This window comes from Talpa europaea (genome assembly GCF_964194135.1).
Source record: "Talpa europaea genome assembly, chromosome: 15".
Lineage (NCBI taxonomy): Eukaryota > Metazoa > Chordata > Mammalia > Eulipotyphla > Talpidae > Talpa > Talpa europaea.
Window position 1 is genome coordinate 3,996,357 of NC_140083.1, and position 27,075 is coordinate 4,023,431.

Genomic DNA, 27,075 nt, shown 5'->3' on the forward strand with positions numbered 1-27,075 from the left:
TTACTTATTTTTTTATACACAGGCGGGGATTCTTTTGCTGTTGTGGGCTTTTCCTTTAGAATTTTCTGGGACAAATAAGACTTCTAAATTCCATTAGGCATGCATCTATGAGTGCTGTCACATGCCAGCCACTGCTGGACCTGTTGATGCGGCAGCATTAAGCCGTATCTGAGAGAGCAGTGATGGGGTGGGCGTGGGTTCTAGGGGAGCAGGAGTGAGGGTTCTCTAGCCTATCCACGAAGGTTCGCAGGAGGGTGAGGAGAGGGCCAGATTCAGGAAGGCTTTCTGGAAGTCAACACTTAATTGAGTTAATGGACAATAAGAATCATTTGGTAACAAGCACGTTTCAGAATTGGAGCAAGGCTGGAGAGAATGAGCACATGAGTGCACTATGCACTATCACCTCTGAAGTATTCTTGTGAGAAAATTTAATCTGAGTTGGATTAAGCTGCTATATCTAACTCCTAACTTACTTGAAATGTAAGTAAGTGTAACAGAGAGGAGGGAAGAATGTACAGATTGAAAGAGATTTAAGAGACACATCCATAAAATATGGTATGTTTCCTCTGATGGACTCCAATTAGAATAAATCAACTCTGAAAATTTATCAGACAATTGGGGAAATAATTGATGATAGTTAATATATAAAAGATTTGTAAAAATTTACCTGGGGCCTCCCCTGGTGCGCAGTGGTTGAGCGCTGGGCTATGAGGCTGCCCGTAGCCTCTGCAGCGCCGGTTCGTTCCCCGGCCACTGGCGAGGGTCCCACCAAAAAAAAAAAAAAAAAAAAAAAAAAAAAAAAAAAAAAAATTTACCTGTGGTAATGGTGTTGTAGTTATATTAAAAAATTGGTTCTGGGCCTCCCTGGTAGTGCAGGGGGTTAAGTCACAGCACTCTGAAGCTATCCCCAGCCACTGCAGCCCTGCATGAGTTTGATCCCCAGCCAGGGAGCTGACCCACATGGCTCAGCAGGCCTCCTGTCTCGCCTGCTGTTCCCTTCAGCCATGTGTTTCAGTCAGTCTGCCTGTTCTGTTGCCCACTCTGTCTCTGGTGAATCCTCTCACTCCCCTATCCCCTGCACATCTGGCCTGTACCCCAATTCTTGGATGCATAAATAAATAAATCTTTAAAAAAATAAAAAATAATAAAAATTTAGTTCTTTTAGAGATACAGAATAAAGATGAAATTAGATGGGTAGATGAAAAAATGATGGGGTACATAGCATCTTATAATTCCATTTTCCCTACCTTTTTATATACTTAAACTTTCCTATAATATATATTTTTTAAAGATTTATTTATTTTTATACAAGAGCTGGGGTACAGGCCAGAGGTGAGGGAGGGGAGAGGATTCACCAGAGACAGAGCAGGAAGCAGAACAGGCAGATGGACAGAAGACACTGCTGAGGGGAGCAGCAGGTGAAGCTGGAGAGGTCTGTGGCGCCATGTGGGAATCTCCCTGGCCAGCCGGGAATCGAACCTACTCTGCAGCGCTGCATTAAACCCACTGTGCCACCGGGGAGGCCCTGTAGTATTTTTAAAAGGCTGTTTTATACTCTACACAGCAAATATTAAGGACCTGAATTGAACACTGGGTGGAACAAAGAAGATGGATTTGAGGATCATGTTATGAGATAGTTATACTTAGATCTTTGTTGCTGGAGGGAGGGGAGTCTTAAGTTTATGGTTTAGGAGCTGAGTGTTATCTAAGGTAGGGAAAGGACAGCTATATTGGCTTGGGGTTGGTGTAGGGTAAAGACATTGGAAGTTTGCTTTTGGATGTAGCTGGAGATAGCCAGGTAGAGATGCATGGTGGGTAGCTTATAGGTGATCAGAGCTAGATGTGAATAAGTGTATAGGTATAGTGACAACCTTAAGAAAGGATAAGATTGCCCACAGAAAACAGGTAAAAGAGGAAAGGGGTTTCTGGAGAGGGGCAGAGAAGGAGGAGCCACTTATAGTGGAGCATGGAAACTGAGACAAGCCCAGTAGGAAGGTCAAATAGGATAAAAACTTTTGTCTTTTTGATTATGAACATTAAAGGTGCTTGAAGAGTCTGTGGGAGATGGGAAAACTTTGTCAGTAAACTATATATTGATCTCCTGCAGTATCATGTCCCTTTAGAAGAGATTAATAGAGACCATAGACACATTAAATTTGTGTTAACTAGAATTATGATTAAAAGTAAAAGATCTTTTATTATAAATTTAGATTATTATCCTTCATTTTCTTGGTGCCAGTTACTTGAAAATCATGTTCACTTGTGCAGACACCATGTTCTTTCCTGTGAAATGTTGCTAATTTGTGTAAAAAATAGTGGAAGTGAAGCTGCCATAGGGGTTCAGGCTTTGAGAATTGTGACACTTCTCGGAAAGCCAGTTTACACAGTGAATCTGTTACTGTGCTGATACTTACCAGGGTCAATGCAAAATCTTAGCAATAGGCAAAGATAATTTTACTTGCTTCCTTTTTGCTTTTGAAGATTAATTTTTTAAATACCTCTTTAAAAAATTGTTTTCCTTTTTTTATTTTTATTTTTTAAAGATTTATTTATTTATGCATACAAGAGCTGGGGTACAGGCCAGAGATGCGGGGGCGGGGGGAGGTGGTGGTGGTGAGAGGATTCACCAGAGACAGAGCGGGGAACAGAACAGGCAGACTGCCTGAAATATACTGCTGAGGGGAGCAGTGGGCGAGTCAGGAGAGGTCTGCTGTGCCATGTGGGTTGCTCTCTGGCCGGCTGGGAAACAAACTTGTGCTGCAGAGGCTTCAGAGGCTTCAGACTGCTTCATAGTGAGGTGCTTAACCCCTTGAGCCACCAGGGGGTCTCCTGTTTTCCTTTTAAAAAAAATTTTATTTATGCATGCAGGAACTGGTGTCTAGGCCAGAGTTGCTGGTGGGTGAGAGGATTTATCAGATGAGGCAGGGAGCAGAACAGGTGGATCTACTGAAATCCACTGCTGAGGGGAGCAGCGGGCAAGACAGGAGAGGTCTGCTGCACCATGTGGGTAGCTCCCTGGCTGGGGAATGGACTCAGGTGGTGGCAGTAATAGCGCAGAGGCTCCTTAGGCTACCAGGGAGGCACAAATTGTTTTCCTTTTCTTTAGCTTGTTTTAATTCAAAGTGTAAATGAGATAATGGCTGTGGAATTGCTGTAAAGTCCACAAATCATTTGACAAGTTGACGTGTGATTGTTACTACCACCAGTGATGGACAGTGTCTCTGTAGACACCTGTGACATTCGTGCTCTCTTACAGCAGGGAAGTTTTCACAGGAAGCAAACAGCCCTCTGCTTTTCTTATCATCTCCTGAGCAGGAATCTTAGAATGTTTTTATTTTCCTGTAAGCATGTAAATGTGAGAACTTTTTCATTTGAAAAAGTCTCACACAGCAATTTGTATAATCCACGTTGGAACAAAGGAATAACTCAGCCTTTCAGGGATGCTTTTCCTCTAACTGCTGACCGACTCTCATATAGTCTGAGAGTTGAAATTTACCTGTTTTTCGTAAGACAGTTTGAGAGCGTGGATGCCAGAAGGGACCAGCGAGAATGCTTCTGTCTTCCCAGAGCAGCCTTCAGCCCACACTGGCCGCCACTCTCTTCCCTGTTGAGTCATTCCCACAGTTCTATATAGGGCTTTTCTGGCTTTTCTTTTATACATGATGTTCTTGGAGTGAGAAAGAAAGGAAGTTTTCTCTCCTCCACAGAATCTCCCCTACCCCCAATCTGCATTGCTTTCTCTTTTCTAATAACAGAATATTGCCCTCAGTCATCCTGAGACTATTTTCTCTTTTAAGGTCTCTTAGTGCTTTCATTTATCATTTGTTTGACTATGTAAGCATTCAGGCATTTGCTGGGCTGAGTCTGTAGCAGTGAGCTTTGAAGATACAGGCTGCTACTTAACCGGAAAGATTGAGGAATTCTAGCTAAACATACCAAACATGGATTTCTAGTTTTCAACTATTTAAAAGTCAATCAGATATGCCAAAAGGCATCCTAATAGTCTTGTAATGAATATTAGCCAGTAGTTAAAACTATTGTAAAGGGAATGAATGATTTTAATTTTTGATAAATGAAAATTGCTGTAATTTGAAAGGATTTTCATTTGTTTTTGTTTTTGCAGTGGGAGGTAAAATGTCCATGTTCTTTCTTTTTCAGAAGAGCCTGCTTTGTGTGGGAAAAGAATTGAAATTTGTCAGGAAAGAAAAATTCTTACTGTGTTCAAACTTTCTTCTTATGTGTTCCATGCATCTAGTAAGATCATAAAGCATTTTAGAAAAGTCACATGACACCAATAAGCTGTTCACAGATCATATGTCTCATATAGGCACAAGGAAGAGGCTCTTTCAGGGGATTGGCAGATCTGAAAGACAGATTACAGCTCCGGAATGTATTCAGATGACTTTTTGAAACAGATATTTTAATTGGAGTGGGGGTGGACAAATAGTTCAGTTTCTGTAGTTAAATATTCAGCTTCCTTAGCTTGTTATCTATAAATATCACAGATGAAAAAGCCGTTGGAACTCTTTTTCAGAGAATGAAATCACCATACGTACTTATTTGTGTGTGTGTGTGGTTTTATGTGTCTCTTCCTCATCTCTACCTTCCGTGAATGGGTCAGTAATTGGGCTTTTTCTTCCATCAGATTGACTTGTTTGGATTGTGCTTAATCTTGCTCCCAGCAGCATTAGCAGCAGTCTCTTCTAGTAAGATTTTGAGCAAAACCTCATCTTATTTAAAAAAGAAAAACAGCAGTTGATCTGTTTTTGGAAAGTCTCTGTATGTCTTTCCACTCCCCCCAGACACGAATAGCAAGGGGAGGAGCTCACTCACTGTTCTAACCGCACTTCATATGTCTTAACTTGAGCGCTTTTTGGTTTCCTGTCGGCAGTAATTCAACTCTATGCCATCTTGACTTGCCTAAAGGGTGGATAATTGGTAACTGCACTGAGAAGGGGAATGAGTTTTCACAGACTGATTTGAGCAAAAGGCTTGAGATTGAATTTATGAAAGTTTTCGGTCACCTTTCAAGACAACATTTTTCTTCTGTGACTTGGAATTTTTTCACTTTATCTGTGGAGTGTTGTTTCTGAGAAGAATCTGTCATGACTCTACTGGAACCTGAGATGTTAATGATGGCTGTACAGTCAGGTAATTCCCATGTTTCCTACAAACCCTTTTTATCATAGATTTATTTAAACAGGTCAGGCATATTTGTACTGGGATTGGGTGGAGATGTGTGGAAGACAGAGGGGTACGCGTGCATTGTCCAGGATGGCACTACAGTTTCAGGTTTTTCTTATAAAAGCTACTTTTTTTGAATTGCAAATTCTAGTTACTCAGACACAACTTTGAATTAGATACTAACTGGCCTTAAGACTGACCATTCAGTGCCAAGACAACCTAAGAAAGGGAAAGCTACATGTCTTCTTTACCCTGAGTATTTGTTACCATCTGTAGCTCTGCTTTTAATGAAGGATAATTAACTTGCTTTTATTGTCTTACATTTTACTATCTTTAATTACTAATGAATACTTTATTTTTACATCTCTTTGTTGGAAGCATATTTAAATGTTAGCTGTTATTTCTCTTTTGTGGCTTAACCTTCTTTATCATGTCTTGGCTTTGTGGAAATATCTTGATAACAGATAGGGTTAGTACTGTAAATTTTGGAGATTGGAAAGTTTGAGCAGGGAGACAGTCAACAGAAAGAACAGAATTTTTTAGATTCTATCTCTGGAAACAGTTTTCCTGAATCAAAGTGTCCTTTAAAAAAATTTAGAATTCCTGTTTGTGGGCCTCCCCTGGTGGCGCAGCGGTTGAGCGCTGGGTTGGGAAGCTGCCCGCAGCCTCTGCGGCACCGGTTCGATCCCCGGCTGCTCCCCAGCCACCGGAGGAGGGTCCCACATGGCACGCAGACCTCTCCTGCTGCCCGCTGCTCCCCTCAGCAGTGTACTTTCGTCCTTCTGCCTGCTCTGCTCCCCGCTCTGGCTCTGGTGAATTCTCTCACCCTCCCACGCTTCTGACTGTACCCAGTGCATGTATAAACAAAATAAACAAACAAATAAAATAAATAAGTAAGGAACATGCCTCTATAAAAAAAAAAAGAATTCCTGTTTGTTTTTAATGGTTTCTTTTACTTTTAGTGTTTTTAATCTTGTGCTTTAGATATCTAAAAATAGGGAATGTTCTTTTGTTATTTTTAGATTTCTGCTAAAATGTAGTCTGTAATGTTTTCGTATTGCAGAACATATCTTGAAAGATTCATACGAGTGGCATTTGGGGACCTTTTCTCTCTCCACTTGAAGGAGCATGAGACTTCTGGGTTCTGACAGATACTGTTTCTGACAGAATCTGTCTCTGTTCTCTTGGAGGAGCACTTCGGTAGTAAGTTGGAAGATGCAGATACCCATCTGAAGATGGATCTCAGGCTATCAGGTTAAGTTTTATGGATAGGGAAGGGGCAAAGAGAAAGGATACTGCTCCCATTCTGTTCTTTCTGCTTTTACAAATAGCAGTGCGATGAGTCACTCATTAGTTGAGTTTTCTGTTCATTTATACTGTGTGTTTCAGGATGCCGCTTCACTTCCTCCCACAGATCTGTCAGGTTTTGTATTCTAAACAAGATAGTATGCTTATCTGAATTTTCCCATCTGTTTCATCTTTGATGAAATATTCCCAGTTAAGCTGACTCCCCTCACCCCCGCTCTGTATTCTAGGTGGGTGAGCAAGTGCAAATTTTATATTAGGGGGTAGACATTAGCATTTGAGCTGTTTCTCCCTTCTTTGATCACCTTGTTGCTTACAGATCATCTCAGTTTATTACTTTTCTTAATAAAGGTTAAAAGATTGTTTGCTTTCTCCTAAGGGAGTCTCATTCCCAGCTTGGTAAGGGAAAGGGACTTTATATTCTCTTGTCTTTCTTGAGAGCTGTTTTTCCTACAACATATGCTGGGCATGACTAGCCACCCATCTGTTGGACTAGCTAGTTCATGAAACTTTCAAAGGATAATATTATGTAAGACAAGTATAGGTAAGCTTGACAAGGGTATTGGCTATGGGTAGAATGAAAGGTCTGTGGAGAATAGCATGTAATAAAAATAAAGGAACTTACATATAGAAGGGAGTAATAGCAGACTGATTTCCCTAGTACTTGTGATGGTTAAATATTCAAAAACTTAATATGTTCATTTTCTTCTGAGGCTGTAGCCATTTATGTGTGATTGTAACAGTGTTATGAGTTCTGTTCATGATAGGAAATGAAAAAAAAAAAAACTCCTTAATAAGCTAAAAGCAGATCATTCTTCTTAAAAAGTCAAGGCATTAGACACAGTTTCTTCACGTGTCTCTAGGCTCCATGTGCCTCCTCCAGGTCTCCTGGCTCCATCCTGCTTCCTTCCTCAGTCTCTTCTGCAGCTTCTCCTCTTCCTGCTCAGCTCCACCCTCCCTTGGGTGGGGCAGGGAACCTCCCCCTTTCCTGGGGACCACCCTGTTACATTATGTATTATAGATTTTCTTTTTTTTTTTTTTTTTTTTATTAGTGGCTGCGGATAGCTTCATAGTGCTGAGACTTAACATCTTGTACCAACAGGGAGGACCCTTTTTATTTTTATTTATTTATTTATTTTAAATAATAAATATTTTTATATTCCCCATACAATTGCAACCCCCCCATTCTGACCCCAATCCCTCCCCTACCGCCACCCCCACCCCCCAAAAAGTGTCTCTGGTTCATAGTTTTTTGTTGATTTTGATTTTCACTTTCTTATAGTTATTCATTTTCCTGGTCCCTTATTTAAGTTTTCTAGATTCCTGCTATGAGTGAGACCATCTGGTATTTTTCTTTTTCTTTTTGGCTTATTTCACTGAGCATGATCCCTTCCAGCGCCATCCATGTTGCTGCAAACTGCATGTGTTTATCTTTTTTGAATGCTGAGTAATATTCCATGGTGTATATGGACCACATCTTCTTGATCCAGTCATCTATTTTTGGGCATTTGGGCTGTTTCCAAAGCTTAGCTATTGTAAATAATGCTGCTATAAACATAGGGGTGCAGGTGTTCTTTGGAATTGATGTTTCTGTGTCCTTTGGGTAAATACCTAGGAGTGGAATTGCTGGATCCTATGGAAGCTCTATGTTTAGTAGGTTCAGAAATCTCCACACAGCTCTCCATAGTTGGACCAGTTTGCATTCCCACCAACAGTGCAGAAGAGTTCCTTTTTCTCCACATCCTCACCAACATTTGTTGTTGCTAGTTTTTTTAATATGTGCCATTCTTACTGGTGTAAGATGGTATCTCATGGTAGTTTTGATTTGCATTTCCCTTGTATTATAGATTTTCTAGCGGTAAAATATTTGGACCTCCAAACTGTTGTTAATGAGATTCTTTGAAGTAATTAAGCCTCTTTAGACAAGTTCAAGATTCAGTCTTTACCCTTAATTGAATGTTATGGTAAGTTCCAGGGTACCTTGTATATTTATTAATAGTTTTATTCCTTATTTGGATCTTGGAGATCTTGGTGAGCCATACTCACACATAGACTTTCATCTTCTTTCCTGCTGCTGGTCTCACACTGATCCTGTGAGATCAGTTCAGATGCTGCCTTTCTGTGGAGCCTCCCTCTTGGATCAGCCCTTCCTCTCTGTTTCTGCAGTACCACCACCTTTGCAATGTAGACTTTATCATTTTTACCTGTCTCCCAATTAGATTATTAGCTTTCAAAGGCAATGTGTTTGTCAATTGGCACACAATATGCATAAATACTTGATGTTTTTTTATTTTATTTATTTATTTATTTATTTTTTCCAACATAAAGTATAATGACCTGGTCCCTCAGCAAATTTGGAGTATCCTTGGAAAGAGCTTCACATTGTGGTCCATGATATCCGTATTGAGCATGTACTACAGCTCTGTCCAATCTTACTACTTGACTCTCTTTCACAAAAATATACGTCTAATAAAGGGAAAATAGTAAAAGAAACGAGTTCCCTAACCATCATCCTGTATCTTAACCAGATCTTGTCCAAAATTGATGGCTGTTGTAACCTTGACTTTCAAAATTGATTTTCTTCCACATCTCAGGACCTGCAGTGCACACTGAATGTCTTCCTCCGATATGCACTGTTGAACTGTGTAGCCACAATTAGAGAACTAAAGCACCTGTCACCACTGTGGAAACTTGTCTAGATCATTGTGATTAGAAAGCCAGTGCTCTGAAATGGACATTTAGAGTTGCTGAAGCTAAGACCAAGGGAGTATTGGGGGCACAGCATTGATTGGTGTTTTGCATAGAGAAATGCTAGAGCTCAGCTCTTTTCAGCTAACATATAAGACTTTGAGCAGGCAGGTCCTGTACCTGTGTCCAGCCAGTGCAGTCATCTTACTGATTTATACTTCTACAACAGTGGCGCTGAGGAGGAGAGAAAGGGGTTGATGCAGTTCCAGAGTGTGCTTTGGTCTCATGACATACACCAGATCTTGATGAGGCACAGTCCAGGAGTGTGTTTGGTTTTTCTCTGTCTCTCCTGTGCACATATTTGCACATACCCATCCACTCCCGAATGCACTGACACACACTGCACCCTGACACACATACTCCACCCACCTTGTACCCGTATCAGTGCAGAGGATAATCTCTGGAAGGACCAAGAAACTGGTAGCCGTGATGCCTCAGGGAAGGGGATGGAGAGCTTGGGGATTGGGATGAAAGAGGTTTTATGTTCCACAAAATAACTTGAGTTCTCTTTTAAATTTATAGTGATTATAGAATACTCCATAAATGCAAAAGAATATATGGGACACTGTATGTATTACAGCAATATACAGGCTGCACCGATTTGTGGCTGTGTGCTCCCCAAACTAAGAATAGAGCCTAGTTATGAACCAAAGTCCACTTAAGTGCTCTCTTTGATTTATTCCTTAGAAGATTGCTTTGTTTCCTTTTGACTGTATGTACTTTTTGAATCTTTTATGTTTTATACCTATGCATACTGCGTTTCCTCAATTCATTTATTCTGTCTTCCCTGATGTCCATATATACTTAATTCTTGCATATTTCTTTGACTTCTAGTTCCATGATCATTACAGTTTGCCTCTGACTTGCCTATCTTATAAAAGTACGGGTTGGAAAGAGGGGAGCAGTAGTTAACAAAATTAAGGTTGAGGGCCGCCCTGGTGGCGCAAGGGGTTAAGATGCAACCTGTGAAGCTAACCGCAGCCACTGTAGCACGAGTTCAATCCCCGGCCAGGGAGAACCCACATGGCGTAGCAGACCTCTCCTGACTGGCCCACTGTTCCCCTCAGCAGTGTATTTCAGTCAAATCCACCTGTTCTGTTCCCCACTCTGTCTTTGGTGAATTCTCTCACCTCCTGCACCTCTGGCCTGTACCCCTGTTCTTGTATGCATAACTAAATAAATCTTTAAAAAAAATAAAATTAAGGTTGAAAGAAGATGGTGGGTAGACAACTTTTGTCCTTTTTGGTAATACATTAGTTTTTTTTTTTTTTTAAATATTTATTTAAATATTTATTTATTTATTTCTACAAGTACTGGATACAGTCAGAAGCGCGGGAGGGTGAGAGAATTCACCAGAGCCAGAGCGGGGAGCAGAGCAGGCAGAAGGACCGAAGTACACTGCTGAGGGGAGCAGCGGGCGGCAGGAGAGGTCTGCGCACCATGTGGGACCCTCCTCTGGTGGCCGGGGAGCAGCTGGGGATCGAACCGGCGCCTCCGAGGCCGCGGGCAGCTTCGCAACCCAGCGCTCAACCGCTGCGCCACCGGGGAGGCCCAAATAATACATTAGTTCTTAAAGGAAGGCTTCACTGTTTAGGTTCACATCATTTGAGGTCTCTAGAACTGATGAAAAATGCCAGAACCTTTGGAATACCTACCTTTTTTTTTTTTTTTTCATTTCTTCATACTCTTAAATTTTAATATGAGCTTTAAAAACATTTAATATTCAAGGTATTTTAGAGCTAGAGGAAAATTGTGTATATTGTCTCACCTTCTCCCATATTTAAGATGAGGAAATTGGCCCATTGAGTTAATTTATTTCCTGAAGTCATATAATAATTAGCTAGCGGCAGAGATGGAAGGAGAATTCCTTACTCTACTGTAAATACTGTTCTAGTTTACTTACAGAGAAATCATCAGAGGGGTTTGATATATAAGATAATTCATACTTTTCTCTGCAGATCTTGGTTTTCCTGGGGTTTTTCCATTGTAGGTTTCTGTCTCTGCTCAGACTGACTCACATTTTAAGAGGTGGAGATAAAAACCAGTGGTTGTGTATTTGCCTCCTGCCCCTGAGAGTCAGATGCTGAAGGTTCCCTATTCTCTCGTGGACCTCTGTGTCGCCCTGCCTTCTCTGGCATGGGTGATGATCTCATACCTGATGATGATCTCAGAAGATAGGTAGGCGGGCAGATAGCTGTTGTCATCAGTATTCTGGATTACATCTTACCAGCCTTTCTCTGACTCATTGATTTATCTGGGGTCCCCTTAGTACCCAGATCAAAGGAATTTGAATTCATCTATATCTTTTCCTTTTGTATGAGGCAAGTTGTCAAGACCACGAACCATAGTTTTTACTTTACTAAAACAGTGCCAAATTAAACAAAGATGAGTCTCATTCAGGCTTGTGTGTGTGTGTGTTTTTTTTTTTTTTTTGGAACTTTACTTTTATAATGACCACATGCATTATTTTTGAAAGAATTTTCTCTATAATAACAAGGGACAATATACTCTAAAAACTCCTGCTCTGCCACCACCACCAACAAAAAACAACTCTGTCTGCTGTCTGCAGGCCAAGAGCAGTATCAGGCGGAGCTCATGATGTCAGTGGTGGGGTGCTCCTGGCCTCACAGCAGAGTCACATAAATTGGGTAGTGGTAGCAGTCAAGTAGAAAGGGCCTTAAAGAGGACTATGTGGCAATTACATAGTGAAAATAAGTTTCCTAGTGAAAGTTTCATAATATCAGAATTTAAAAGTGTTTTTATTATCTTATTTGATCTTTACAGCAGCTCTTTGAAATATCTGTATCTTTACATTTTGTAGAAGAGGAAAACTGGCTCAGAAAGACTTCAGGATACACAGTAAGAGAATCCTTGTGTAAAGTCAGGTATTTTTACTTTAAATAGTACTTACTTTTAAGGTCTGTTTGAAATGAAAGTCACGTCATATGCAGAACTTGTCAGTAGTTCTCATGCACTAAAAAGGTCCAAGTTCTTAGAGTGCCTGCAGTGTCCGACGTGAGCTGTCAGCCACCAGTCCAGTACCTCTCCTACTCTTCATCCCTTGCTACTGTGCCCCAGCCCTCTGGCCCTGTGCTGACCCTGCCCTTCCAGGGATGCCCCTGTTCAGAGCTTTCGTGAGGTGGTTTTTTCGACCTTGGACACTTCCCTGGGTCGCCTCATGCTTTGCTTCTTTATCTTTTTGTTCTTGTTTTTTTTTTCTCAGACTTTTCCTGAACAAACACCCTATTTCTTTAAATTCTGCTTTTATTTTTTTTTTAATCTTCTTATCTGATAGAACATGTGATTTGTTTATGTTGATGCTGTCTCCCCCTAGTAGAGTGAGCACATCTGATTGTGGGATTTTCCTCTCGTTTTCTGCTGGGTTTCCAGTGTCTATAAGGAGGGTACCCAGTACATAGTATGTAATTAATAATTCTGGAGTAAATTACTCTTTTTCTCCACTGGAATAAATTATTTGCCAAACAGACAAGTATGTCTGAGACCAGGCCTTTCAGTGCTGATGCAGCTCACGCTGTTGGAGAGAGTGGCAGTGAGCCAGGGGCCTGGGCATCCCCGAGGCCTTCTCAGTGGATGTGACATAAAAACATTTTTTTTTTTAGATTTATTTATTTATTTATACAAGCACTGGGTACAGTCAGAAGCACGGGAGGATGAGAGAATTCACCAGAGCCAGAGCGGGGAACAGAACAGGCAGACTGACAAAATACACTGCTGAGGGGAGCCGCAGTCGAGACAGGAGAGGTCTGTCGCACCATGTGGGACCCTCACCTGCGGCCAGGGATGGAACCGGCACTGCAGAGGCTGCAGGTAGCTTTGCAACCCAGTGCTCAACTGCTCAACCAGGGGAGGCCCATAAAAGCATTTTATATATTTATACGGAAATGTTACTCTCATGTATGTACAGTGCAGTTTTCCAGAACTGCGTGATGTACAGTATATCAACAAAGTGAATGTAGAATCCAGGTATGAAAATTCAGTGTCTCTTAATAAATTAACTTTAGTGAGAGTTGCAAAAATGGTAAAAACATAGCATTCCTTTTTACTATTGGTTTTTTTTTTTTTTTGGAAATTTTTCATTTTATAAAAGGGCTATTTATTTATTTGTTTGTTTGTTTATTTTTGTGGGACCCTCACTGGTGGCCGGGGAACGAACCAGCACTGCAGAGGCTGCGGGCAGCCTTGCAGCCCAGCACTCAACTGCTGCGCCACCAGGGGAGGCCTGGGCTATTTATTTTAATGTGTAGTAGATTTATTGCTATTTTTAAAAGAAATATTTAAATATTCTCAGTTTTAATTTTTTATATAAGTATTGATAGATATAACCCACCTAGACAAAAACATTTTGACGTTCTCAATAACCATAAGAGAGAGTAAAGGAGTACTGACATAAAACAGTAGGGCCTCCTCGGTGGCACAAGGGGTTAAACACAGCATTGTGAAGCTATCACAGCCTCTGCAACATGAGTTCCATTCCTGTCCCTCCAGGGAGCTACCCACATGGCGCAGCAGACCTCTCCTGTCTGCCCACTGCTCCCCTCAGCAGTGTATTTCCACCTGCTCTGCCCCCCACTCTGTCTCTGGTGAATCCTCTCATCCCCCCTGCCCCACCTCTGGCGTACATCCCAGTTCATGTATGCATAAATAAATAAATCTTTAAAAAAAAGTTTAAGAGTACGTATAGTGTTTTAGAACTTGAACTTTGGAACTCAGTCTTCTTAGCTCTGCCACTAACTAGCTATGTGACCGTGGCAAATTCTTTCACCTCTCCATGCCTGTTCATCTGTAAAATAGTAATAGTGGTGGAGGTGGCAGCAGCAGCAGTAGTAATCTCAAACCCAGGAAGTTGTTGTAAGTATTAAATGAGTTAATATGTATAAAGTGTATAAAACTGTAATAGTTCCTGGCACATAGTGTTTTATGTTTTTGATGTCATTGTAGTTATTTTTGGTTTCTGTTGTTGGGATTTTGAGTACTAGTAGATGTAGATAGTTCTTTTTCTTCCTGGATATTCTGACAACTTGCCTCAACTGTGTTATTTGGCAACATTTACAAAAATTATTTAACTTTGAGATACTTCTGAGAATTTGTTCTAAGGAAATTTAAAAAATATATGAAATTTATATTAAGGATGTCATAGTGGTATTATTTGTAATGGTAAAAAAAAAAAAAACAACAACCAAAAAACCAGAAATAACCTAATTTTTAACAGTAGAATCTGGTTAAATAACTTAGTATGCATTCATTTGATTGAAAACTAATGTAGTCAAAGATGATTTGAAGATGTGGGAAAATGTTTGCCATTTATCCTTATAATCCTAAAAAAGATGACTGTAAAGATATACACCACAGTATTAAATGTAACTCTTTCTGGGAAATAGGCCTTCATAGGGCATTCCCTCCCCCTCTTTGAGTTTTCCTATATTTAGCATATACACATTTATTTTGCATTCAGACAAAACCATATTAAATAATGAGTGAATGTGTGTGTGTGTGTGTATACACGTATATGCCCACACATACATGTAAGTATAGTTGTGAGATGGAGAAAATGGCTGGAAGCGTCGTGACTTAGACTAGAAGCTAGCGCTGTTGGGTTGGACCTCAGCAGTCAGCGTGTCCCCTGACCAAATGAGTGATAGAAAGGCACCCCTCCCATTGCGTCCCATTGCGGTGTTCCCACCAACCAGTCTAGCTTGGATAAATCCTTTTTACATTTTTGCCTTTGTTTTTGTTTTACAAGATTCATTTAAATTTATCTTTGTAGTTTGTATTAGGTCATGTTCTTGGCAGAATTGTAGATCCTTCCTATGTATGCTAACTTACTCTCAATTTGCTGAGCCTTTCAGGACTTTTTATAAACTGAAAACACAATAAGTTATTTTTTTATTTATCCTGAGTAAGAATAATGTGAGTTCTCTTAGGCACAAAATAGTGGTATTAATATAAAACATTTTAGTTATTTGAAAGTACATTCTGTAATATTTTGTCCTTTAGGGTAGGTGTGAAAATTCTGTTAACAAGTCATTAACTCTTTATATAAAAGTCAGAACTCAGATTGCCTCGTTTTTTGCCTTGTAAATAAAACTTAAGGCACGTGTGTTTAAGAGTTAAAATGTTGAGTTAAGTTGCTCTTGATTTTCTTGCCTTTATCTTAGCATATACTGTTGAAACTCACTTGGATTATATTCCTCAAACCAGTGCTGTAAAACTAATTTGTAAAATATACTTAGTCATATAGAGTATTGAAAACTTGTATGAACGTTATTAGGCTACCCAAACATACACTGTGATTGATTGCAGTCTGACACTGTGCAATTCAAGGACAAGCGTCATCTGTATCACCCAAGAGCTTGTTAGGATTGCACAGTTTCAGACTCTACCCACATGTGCAAAATCAAAAACCTGTAGGTGCATATTAAAGTTGAGAAATGTCATTACAACAGATATTTTTTATTGACTTTATTGTTGAGGTGAACAAGCAAAATAAAGATGATTTGTTGGTTATTTCCTGGGCAACAGGCCTTGCTTAAAATGATAAATCAGGAGATAAGATAAAATGATTCGAAAGGTCATTTGTTGTCTAATTAGTACTGACTCATTGGATAAAATAGGAAACAAACAAAAAAGAAAATTTACTCCTAGTGCAGTATTCTCATTTGGCAAATGTTCACAAGTTGAGATGTTAGGGGGACATTTTTCTTGACTTTTGGAAGAAAGAACAAATAGACTGCTTCTTGGCTTTTGAAAGTTTAACTAGAAAAGGGATAGTAGAGACAACCTGAGGCAAATCTTCATTTTATAGAGAACCAGCAATTTTAGGTGAATGACTTACGTAAGATCACATAGCTTAAGCTCCCTGTGTCCTGAGTTTCAAAGCCTTGCTCTTTGCACCTGCTGCACAGGAGGTTGCTGAAGGCTAATTGATTCTGTTGATGTTGATTGGAACCATAATGAACAGTTATGAGTGAAGATATATCCAGCACACCTCTCAGGATCTTGGAAAAATGATGGGGGGCTCTTGTTTCTTCACCGTCTTTGTGAACTCATGTAATAGCTTCAGAAAAATACTTTTTTGAGTGGGGTGGGGGTGGAAGTTAAATTGCTTCTATGAACCAGAGAAACTCAGTGTTCAAGCCTGGGCTCTCTAATGCCGGAGGATGCAGGGGTGTGGGGGGAGGTGTTTTCTGGTTTGCTGAAAAGGTGGTGGTTTTGAGTATTTAGGAGTAGTGTAATTTTTTTTCTATCCCTGGTTTAAATGTTTATAAATCAGGAAATGAAATCTTTTCAACGAAGAATGCTGGAAGAACTGACTATATACCAAAAATAAAAAAGGGGACTGAGGGAATCGTTACCCCATACCTTCAACAAAAATTCACTTGAAATGGGTCACAGACCTAAATGTAAGAGCTAAAGTACACAGAGAGGTTGAGCTATGAAGGAAAATTCTTAAATTGGACTTTATCAAGTGTAATACTTTTCCTCTTCATACATTGTTGAGAAAATGAAAAGACAAGTTATGGAGTGGGGAAAAAAATTTCCGGTTCAAATATCTGACATTTGGAATGTGTAAAGAACTCTTAAATTTAACTTAATAAGACAGCAACCCAATAAAAATGGCTTGTTTAGTGTGCATATCCCCCACTAGATTATAAACTCTATGACAGTACCTATCTTACCTGTTACAGTTAATTTTATTTTACCATTTTATATTTAGCATCGATCCAGTTTGATACGTACTAGGTGCTGAATAAATATATGAAATGGATAAGTAAAAGGAACATGTAATTTTAGAGAGATTGGAAAGAATCTCTTAGGACTTTTAGATTCTAGGTCTATCCCAACCTAACAGTTTCTCACAGAACTAGAAGAAACAATCCTGTTTATGGCATAGAGGATTGCTTTTTAACTATCCTTTTTTTAAAAAAAATCTTCCTCATTCATTTTGAGAAATGCCATTCTCTTTATTGTGAAATTGTCAAGATACATAAATTGCAGAGTATTTTTATCTCTGTCACTCGATGTCCTTCTGTGAAGGGTTGGGCTTGTCTCTTTTCAAGTAAGGAGCATATGTTTGAAGCACAATCTCTTTCAGCTAATTGATTAGTGATTTATTTTTTTGTTTTTAAGGTATTTAGTTTTGTCTAGGTTTTGAAAGAATATATTTAAGTCAAAGAACTTACACGCTATTAAAATGGCAAGCATTCATTTTGAAATGTAACAGCCCAAGCTCAAACCAAGAGTTTACAGTCTGAATGCTTCCGTCCCTGAACACTGATTGCTGGCCTCCTGCATCTCAGATTACTTCTAGGGTGAAGATGATGACTTTTGTGAGATATTTGGTGCTCTTGAAGGCTCTTGGCTGATAGACTCAGTTTCAGAATTCATCTTCATAAGGATGTCAGGCATCTTCAAACTGGATGTGCTGCTAGTGGGATTCAAAGTATCACAAACAGACTTTATTCCTTGGAAAACGACCCTTTTTCTTTCTTTTGTTACTTTAAGCTTTCTAAATTCTGTTCTTTGGGGTTACTAGGAATCTCTTTTCCTAGCAGAAACGTTAGATAAGATTTAGAGAACTTGGAGTTTCACAGATGCTCTTGTAAACTATTCATGATGAAGAGGGATCAGTTCAAGTTTACAGATTACTTTTAAGATGCAAATTGCTAAGTGTGGTGCTATGGGTATGAGTTTCTTGGCTTTTTAGGATGTCATCGCTTTAGCCCTGTAGCTGAATATCAAGAGGCTGCATGTTCAACCATAAAACGTTAACCTCTGCCAACATTACATCAACTCCACAAGACCGCGTTGGCTAATTATCCCCTGGGACTAGGACATGGATTTGGCAGCTTGTGAAAGCTGCTTTTTCCAATTTCTCCCTTCCTGGCTGTGACATATCCCAAAGGAATGAAGTTGAGAAATAATCATCTTCTTTTGAAAGCTCTCAACCTCTCATTCCCACAGTGGTTCTCATGGTCAGGGATAGAAGATCCCTTCTTCCACCTGAGGAATCCTTGTCGCCGATGATGTATTCTTTAAGTCATGACCAAGGCAGCCTGAATGAGCTATGAAAGGGTGATGGCAAGGAGCCTAGTGTTCCTTGAAGTGTGTTTCTGGGTGGTTTGCTACAAGGATTCTAGTTCCTTTGTTAAGCTTCTCTTTAGAAGTTCTCTACTACAAAATGGAAGAAACTGGAAGAGCAGGACTGGGAGCCACATGTGGTCATCACCTGGGTCAGTGGACACTCAATAGAAGAATTAGTGTAGACAATTACTGTCTCTTACGAGCATCTATGAAGTAAATTCTTAAGGGAAACCTTCGATAGTAAAAACAATTATATAATTATAAGCAATCTTTATAATTTATTTTAGCCTCAGTTTTTTCATTCTTAATACAAACGTGCAGTATTTGCTTAACTGTCCTCTGAAGGTGTTGCAAAGATGGAATGAGATAACACATGTGAAAGTTGTTTCCACCTAGATCAACACTGACATACTGGTCAACCTGTGCAGTGGGCCCATCTTACGCCTCCTCTTTCATGACCTTTCCTTAGCACCTGATCCTGTTCAGTGCTCTCCTCGTTCTGTGCTACTCGGGGTTCTTTGTGTAATCTTACTTAACTTAAGCATAAGAGGAAGACTGGATCAGAAAGCCCAGAAAATGAGGAGACACTGAGTGAGGCAAGACATCATGAAGACCATGTCATGGGATCAGCCTACCGAGGGCTCTGTCCCTGGCACTACTCACTGGACCTTCTCTGTCTCTGTTGAGGCCTCGTCTCCAACAAAGACTTGCTACTGTTCACACTGCCACCAGTAGACACCACAGTGCCATGAACAATTTCTGAGTGTATTTTCCATCTTTGTGCCATTCTCCCACTATTCAGAGTCCTGGTAGGAGGCACAAGTTGGGTTATCATTGTGAGCTAGATGTCAGGTTACAGACGCACACACCACACATTTTTAGCCTCTGTAGTAGGTGAAGCAGGTGCCTTTGCCCTATAGCAGGATTTCCCCCAACCAGGAAAGGTGTTGAGCTTTTCTGGGCAACTAAACTATAGATACCACTCTCTCTCCGGCTTGCCTTTTACTTTCCTGGCCACTATTCAGTTTTTCTTGCAATCTTCTGTTTGTTCTGTGCCTTAAATCTGTAAATGTCATTATTTTGTAGGGCTAGTTGACCTATTTCTCTTATCCTGACCAATCTCATCCCAACCTGTGGCTTCAACTACTGCTTATTCAGAGATATCTCTGATCTTTTGATTCATTTAAACCATTTATTCTCCCCACATGGGCATCTAGACGATTCACATGCTCTTCAGACTGTGACATATTTAAAACTTATGTCACCATTCCCTGTGACAACCCTTGTACTTTTAATCCAGTACCATTCCCTTAGTTGGCCTAACCAGAAAATTAGGATTCTCATTCTCCTTTCTTGTATTCCTTACATCTACTTTCTCTGATTACTGTATATTTGACCTCTCCTTTGACCTCATTTTTGTCTCACTGAGAGTAAACTCCTCTTTCTCACTGTAATTTCAGTAATCATCATGCTGGTCTTCTACCTATAGTCTGACTATTCTTTAATTTGTCCTTTATACAGCTGCCAAGATGCCTTTTCTAATAATCGACTTTAATCAGTTTATTCTTTTGCCCAGAATTTTTCAGTTTCTTATGGGGTAAGAAACTTAGTTTCTTATGGGGTAACTGACTAGTTATTTGGTCACTCTTATCACTTACAACTTTGCAGGCTCCAGCAATGCTGAATTGTTTTTAGTTTCTAGAACAGCCCGTGCTTTTTAAAATTTCTATTCCTTTACATATAATCTTCCTTCTGCCTTGACTGTCCTCTCTCCACTTGCCATCCAACTAGTGTCTGCTTGTCTTTCAGGTCTCTCAGGGTGGCCTTCTCTGAGGTGCCATTCTGAGATGCCCATGCCTTGATTCCAGACTGAGGTGCACCTCCTCTTATGCTTGTCCTACACTTGGTAAAAATCACCTGCTTGATTATTTCATTGCGTTATTATTTCAGCAGGTCTCATCACTAAAAGTAAGCTCCTTGAATGCAGGGGTGGTGTCTCATTTCTATATTCCCAATTTCTGGCACATAGCAGTTACAGTCATTTTTATTTGAGGATTAAGTAAATCAAATCAAATCTGAAAGTATTTTAATTTGAGAAGTAAAATACTATACAGATATAACAGTATTTTCATCGTTGACATTCTTGTAAGCATTAGGTCCTTTTTTTTGTTTGTTTGTTTTTTGTGTTTTTTTAAAGGTTTATTTAATTTATTTATTTATACAAGCACTGGGTACAGTTAGAAGCGCGGGAGGGTGAGAGAATTCACCAGAGCCAGAGCGGGGAGCAGAGCAGGCAGAAGGACCGAAGCACACTGCTGAGGGGAGCAGTGGGCGGCAGGAGAGGTCTGCGCGCCACGTGGGACCCTCCTCCGGTGGCCGGGGAGCAGCCGGGGATCGGACCGGCGCTGCAGAGGCTGCGGGCAGCTTCACAACCCAGTGCTCAACCGCTGCGCCACCGGGGAGGCCCAAGCATTAGGTCCTTTTTAACTCTAAAGTTTTGTGATCTGTGAATTGGTTCTGTTAGCGGGCCGACTAAGGGGTATCCCAAGACTCCTAAATTTGCACGCTCTAACTAGGTTCTACCATTCACCATATAAAGACAAACATACTCTTAGTACATAAGACCTTCAATAGAAAGGAATTTAAATAGAATTAGTGTGCAATACAGAGAAGAGAAAGCAAACCCAAGTGAAGCCCCCAAAGTTACCCATCCCCTTGTGGGTAAATGCCCAGCCACACAGGGTTGGCGCAAAGCAGCACTACTGAGGCCCCAAAGCCTGCCACAAGTCTATGACATTTTCTGGTGGGCACCCATAGGAAAGGGGCAGAAGGGGCCAGACAAGTCTGCAAAGAAGAGAACAAAATAAAAGGATTAGTTAAGATAAATTCTACCATTGTCAGCCTCCCTGTGATCCCTCTTAAGTCTCTTCGAAGTGTCTCCTTTCAGGTCCCCCAGTCTTGGTACAAGTCCAACACTGAGAAGCAAGTGTGGCTTCTTCACAAGTCTCTCTGCTCCACGTGCCGCCTCCAGGCACGACTGCTCTTCCAAGACTCCTTTTATCTTCCCCTCACTGCTCAGCTCCATCCTTCATTAGGTGGAACAGGGAACTCCCCATTTTAGATTACACTGTTAAAGTTGTAGGGGAACAATTCTGGTTTTGTTTCATTCTTTTTCTCTAACTGCAGGTGGCCAGATGTCCACATGTCCTGCTAGCCCAGATGAGTTCACCTTCTCTCTATCAGCCTTACTTGCTTTCCCTCAGAAGCTGATTAAATGTATTTCAGTTTTCCCAGTCTTCCACTTATCCTACTTTTTTCCTAAAAATTGAGGTACCGTTGATTTGCAATACTATATAAATTTCAGGAGTATACAGTACTTTCACACCTCAATAAATGTATATGCTATACCCTACCCACCCCGAAGGTCTAGTTACCATCTGCCACTATCCACTTGACTTCCTTACCCCATTCCTTTCTCCTCCAGTAGCCACCATTTGTTATCAGTCTAAGGTATTTGTTTTGTTTCCTTATTCTCTGTAGATGAGTGAAATCATACAGTGTTTGTCTTTCTCTTTTGGGCTTGCTTTGCTTAGCGTAATCTTAATGATTTGCTTCATGTGTGTGACTCCATTTCCTTGCCCTACAACCACTGATGTCATGTTTCAGTGGCTCTAGTTTTCATACATTATGTAGTCTTTATTTTACAGTATATAAAAACATACATGTTGTTGGTAGTTTAGAGAGTCTCTGGAGAACCTTGAGTCTTCCATCAATTACAATGGACTGCTGGTTTTGAAGGTTTCCTCACCATCCCTAGCTCTCATCCTGTGAACCCACTGGAGCAGAACAACAGTCTATATGTAGTTTAACCTCACTCATATTTTATTATTTAGAATTTGGCTGCCATGTCACTTGATTTATTGCACTGGGAAGAATTAAGTTTCAATTTTCTCTTGTTCCTCCCTCTGAGGGAGCTTGCGTCATTGAGAAATGTTTAACCTCATTGCCTTGCATTGGGGCTGGAAATTTGCCTAAGGGAACTTGAAGCTGGCAGTTTTTTTACTCAGATTTCCCCTTCTGGGGAGGGGGATTTCAGCGGGATCTGCCAAAACAGGAAGATGTTGGGAAAGTTTTTAGCAGCAGAGCTATTGCCATTGAGTTACTGAAAATATTTGAAGAGTGTTCTGGAGATGAACATAGGCATTTGGAAATCCCTCTGGGAAAATAACTGTAGCTTCTACCTGGTGTAACCAAAAATTCAGGCTGAGAAATTTAGTTGTTGGTTGTATGGTATATTGTTAAAAGAAAACTTTGTCCAGTTGGATGAGAAAGAGAAGCTAATTAGGGCCTCCCTGGTGGCGCAAGGGGTTAAGCACTGCACTATGAAGCAAAACTTTTGCAGCCTCTGCAGCACTAGTTCAATCCCCAGCCTGCCAGAGAGAAACCTACATGGCGAAGCAGACCTTTACTGTATCGCCTGCTGCTCCCCTCAGTAGTGTATTTCAGTCAGTCTGCCTGTTCTGCTCCCCACTCTGTCTCTGGTGAGTCCTCTCACCCCTCTCACCTCCTGCATCTCTGGCCTGTACCCTGGTTCTTGTATGCATAGATAAATAAATCTTAAAAAAAAAAAAAGAAAGAAAGAGAAGCTAACTAGAGAAAGTTTGAAGGCTGAGGCAAATCTCTATGGACTATTGGGAGAATTTAGCTTTTTTCCAATTCTGGATTATCCTAAGAGTAGATAATCACAGAGATTTAGTTTGGAAAATCTCTTTCAAGTTCTTACTGATATTGTCAGTGTATTCTGTTTGCACATGTGCCTTGTTACAAACAAGATATTTGCCCAGTAGGACTTAGGATAGCTTTTGTGTCCAAATAATGATCTCCCTATCGGAGAAGGTGTGAACAGTAGATGTTTAGAATATGACTATTTTTGCTTGTTTTTATCTTTGTGTCACAGATAAAGACAAGTTACACAGTTGCTTCCCAGTATGGCATGGTAAGCTGAGCAGGCCCTAGGCCTTGAGAAGAAAGGAATTCTGTAGCAGCTTTGTGACTTCTGGAAAGTTGAAAATCACTACTTAATACAAATCAAGGCATTCATGTCCATTCTGAGAGAGAGTTGTGTGCATCCAGCAGGCTATCTCTCTATGCAAGGCCCCTACTCTTAGTTAGTATGGAGGATGGAGGGTTTAGAATATGCATGGCTAATGTGAGACTTTACTTTTCAAAAAGTCAGCAAGTATTTATTAGTTATTGATTATGTACTTAACTGTCTGGTTGTTACTCTGGAGATTTCTGCGAGGTAGTGGGAATAAGTCCAAGACTCAGGAAATTTATATTCTTGTTGGAAATACAGAAAATGTAAGAGCCTAAGAAAAAGAGAAATGACTTCAGGAAAATTTCACAGTGGAGGTGAGGTTGGAGCAGGACCGAAGAAGGCAAGTGCAATTTGACAAGTAGGCACAAAGAGTCAGAGGAAGGAAGAGCAAATCAGATGGTGTTCAGATAGGGCCAGCATCCTAGGAAAAGATCTGGAAACTGGGCTAGGTGTGGTATGTAAGGAAGAGGAACTTTTCACCTTGATTAGATGTGTGGGATAGTTGGGCGATTGGTTGAATAGGTAATAAGAGCTGCATTACTGAGGACCCCGAGTGGTAGAAATGTATTGTAAACTCTTAATTAACTGTTTAGTTTTAGAAAGTTATTGTAAACTCTTGAGTATTTAATTGTTTATCAAACCATTTCTCTCAGTAATTTTTAAAGATTTATTTTTTATTTATACAATAGCTGGGGTACAGGCCAGAGGCGCAGGAGGGTAAGAGGATTCATCAGAGACAGAGTGGGGAGCAGAATAGGCAGATAGAAGGCACTGCTGAGGGGAGCAGCGGGTGCAACAGGAGAGGTCAGCCCGCCATGTGGGAATCTCCCTGGCTGGTGGGGAATTGAACCCGAGCTGCAGAGACTGCGGACAGCTTCACAGCGCTGTGTTCAACCTGCCGTGCCACTGGGGAGGCCCAATTTTTAAATTGAAATTTTTATTGCTATAATTATAGATTTATAGGCAGTTGTAAGAAATAATAGAGATCACCTGCATGCCATACTTAGTTTTTAATTGTGAAGTTTGTGGAGTCATTTTGAAAGTTGCGTAGATACATAAGATATTACACCTGCTTTTTCACAAGTATATAGGAAAAGCATACATATGTACTTCCTTTTTAGAAGATATATGTGTGTGTAAATATGTAGTGTATGACTAGGGTTGTTTAAGTCCCCCACATAGTGTATGACCAGGTTGTTTAAGAACTAGAGAAACAACAAACTACTTCTGGAAGGGGGTGAGGAAAGGCTTGTAGTCCTAGTGCTACATGAAAAGATTCAGCCCCTCATCTATCCCCAAGGCCTGTGCCAGTTGTTAAGTGTATAATGATGAACACGATAGACAAGGTCCCTGGCCTCATGCAGTCTGAAATTGTGTGAAGGCAGATGAGTAATTATAATACAATTGAGTTGGGGTTATAATGGTAAATGGAGAATGCCATGGGAGAACAGAGCAGGGAGTGGTTCAGGCAATTCTAAGGAACATTACAGAATGGCCTGGCAGAGGAAGGATTTTTTTTTAAAATTTTATTTTTATATTCCCCATACAATTGCAACCCCCTTATTTTGACCCCAGTCCCTCCTTTCCCTCCCCCCCCCCCGCCGCCATGTAGTGTGTTTCTGGTTCATAGTTGTTTGTTGATTTTAATTTTTTCTGTCTTATAGTTATTCTTTTTCCTTGTCCCTTATTTAGGTTTTCTAGATTCCTGCTATGAGTGAGACCATCCAGTATTTTTCTTTTTCTTTCTGGCTTATTTCACTGAGCATGATCCAGGAAGGATTATTTTAGCTGTGATCTGAAGGGTGTTCCAGCAGAGAGAGGTGTGAAGTAAGATAACACACTTGAGGAAGTTATGGACTTTCCTTACAGCTGGTATTGAGAGGCATAATGGATGTGAGTGAGGGTCCCACAGTCTACCAGCCTAGATTTATATCCTGGCTTTACCACTTACTAGTTGCCCTTGTACAGTTACTTCTCTGTGTCTCGATTCCCCTGAAAATAGGCATAACAGAAATTCCAACTTTATAGATTAGGACTAAATTATTTAGGATAAACCATGCCCTTCGATTAGTAGTTAGCACACAGCAGGTGCTCAATACTTGTTAGCTACACTGTGACTGCTGAGTACTGCTCTTAACGCTGAGAAGATGAATGGTAAGAAAATAGCTTAAAGGATCAAGAGGGACTTAAAACTGCATTAGGACTTTGGCCTTTATCCTCAGAGCAAGGGGAGGCCACTGTAGGGTTTTGAGTAGAGTCATTGCTTTAGAGTTGCATTTTTGAAAGCTTGTTCTGTTGGTATTTAGGTAGAGGGAGCCAAGAAAAGTGGCAGGGAGACCAACTAAGAGTCCAGATGAGAGATGGTAGTTTTGAGATAGTGGTTAGATCAAAATGACATTTGTTAATTAATATTTAATGCATGTGCCAGGTAGACTTCTAGACTGGCGATAGGTCTCTCATGGAGCTTATGTCTTAATGGTGGGAGGGAGGTCAGTGACAATGAACAAATATGTAACATAGTATGAGGAATGATAATTACTATTAAGAAAAATAGATAAAAAGGATAAAGAGTCTAGGTTAATTTTAAAAGGGTTGTCAGGGAAGCCTGTTTGAGATAGTTACTTTTTTTTTTTTTTTTTAAAGATTTATTTATGCATACAAGAGCTGGGGTACAGGCCAGAGATGCTGGGGGTGAGAGGACTCACCAGAGACAGAGCGGGGAACAGAACAGTCAGACTGACTGAAATACACTGCTGAGGGGAGCAGCGGGTGAGGCAGTACAGGTCTGCTTCGCCATGTGGGTTTCTCACTGGCTGGCCAGAGATCGAACTCATGCTGCAGAGGCTGCTTCATAGTGCGATGCTTAACCCCTTGCGCCACCAGGGAGGCCTGAAAGTTACATTTATTTAAACAGAGACCTGAATGAAGTGAGAGTGAACCAAGCTTCCAGGCACAGGTAGGATCATGCTTAACATGTTCAAGGATGAGTAAGGATGGTGACAGGAGCGTGAATGTGGAATGTATGCGGATTTTGTCCATCGTGTTAACCTAGAATTGCATTGAGCAGTGTCTGGCACATAGTGGGTGCTTGGTGAATACTTGTTGGATGGATAGGTGGGTAGGTAGATAGATGGAATTTTCAGTAAATGAATAAAAACTTGATTCATTTCTCAAACAAGTCTCGAAATCCAGGAGAGGGTGGGTGGAGCCCCCAACTTTTGCTAAGGTTAAGAGGTTAAGAAGATGGACTCAGAAGTTGGACTGTTAAATTCAGATCCTGGCTTTGCCATCTGCTAGATGTGTTAGCTTAGGCAAGTTATTTACCTTCTTGTTGCCTCAGTTTCTTCATCTGAAAAATAACAACAGCAGTACTACTTACCTCGTAGAATCATTGCATGGTCTTAGCACTGTTAACATGTTAGGTTGGATAATTCATATTTGGGGCTCTCCTGTCTGTGTATTGTAGTGTGTTAGCATTATACCTGGCTACTAGGCCTACTAGATGCAGCCTGCAGTTGAAACAAGTAAAAATACCTCCATGTGTTGCCATATGTCCTGCTGGGGGCAAAATTGCCCCCATTTGAGGACTTTTTGTGTGTGTGTGAGGATTAAAGTAGTTGATATGTGTACCTGGCATA

The 27,075-nt window shown here is 40.5% G+C and overlaps 1 protein-coding gene across 1 annotated transcript in view; it reads left to right on the forward strand.

The window, feature by feature from the left end:
- Positions 1 to 5,105: 5,105 nt before the first annotated feature.
- Positions 5,106 to 27,075, forward strand: part of MRTFA (myocardin related transcription factor A) — a gene marked incomplete at both ends in the record, with an annotated part of 86,005 nt that continues 64,035 nt past the window's right edge. The window contains one exon of the mRNA XM_084254940.1: positions 5,106 to 5,151. Within this exon, the coding sequence (XP_084111066.1) occupies positions 5,106 to 5,151 (46 nt within the window). The remainder of the gene's footprint in view (positions 5,152 to 27,075) is intronic.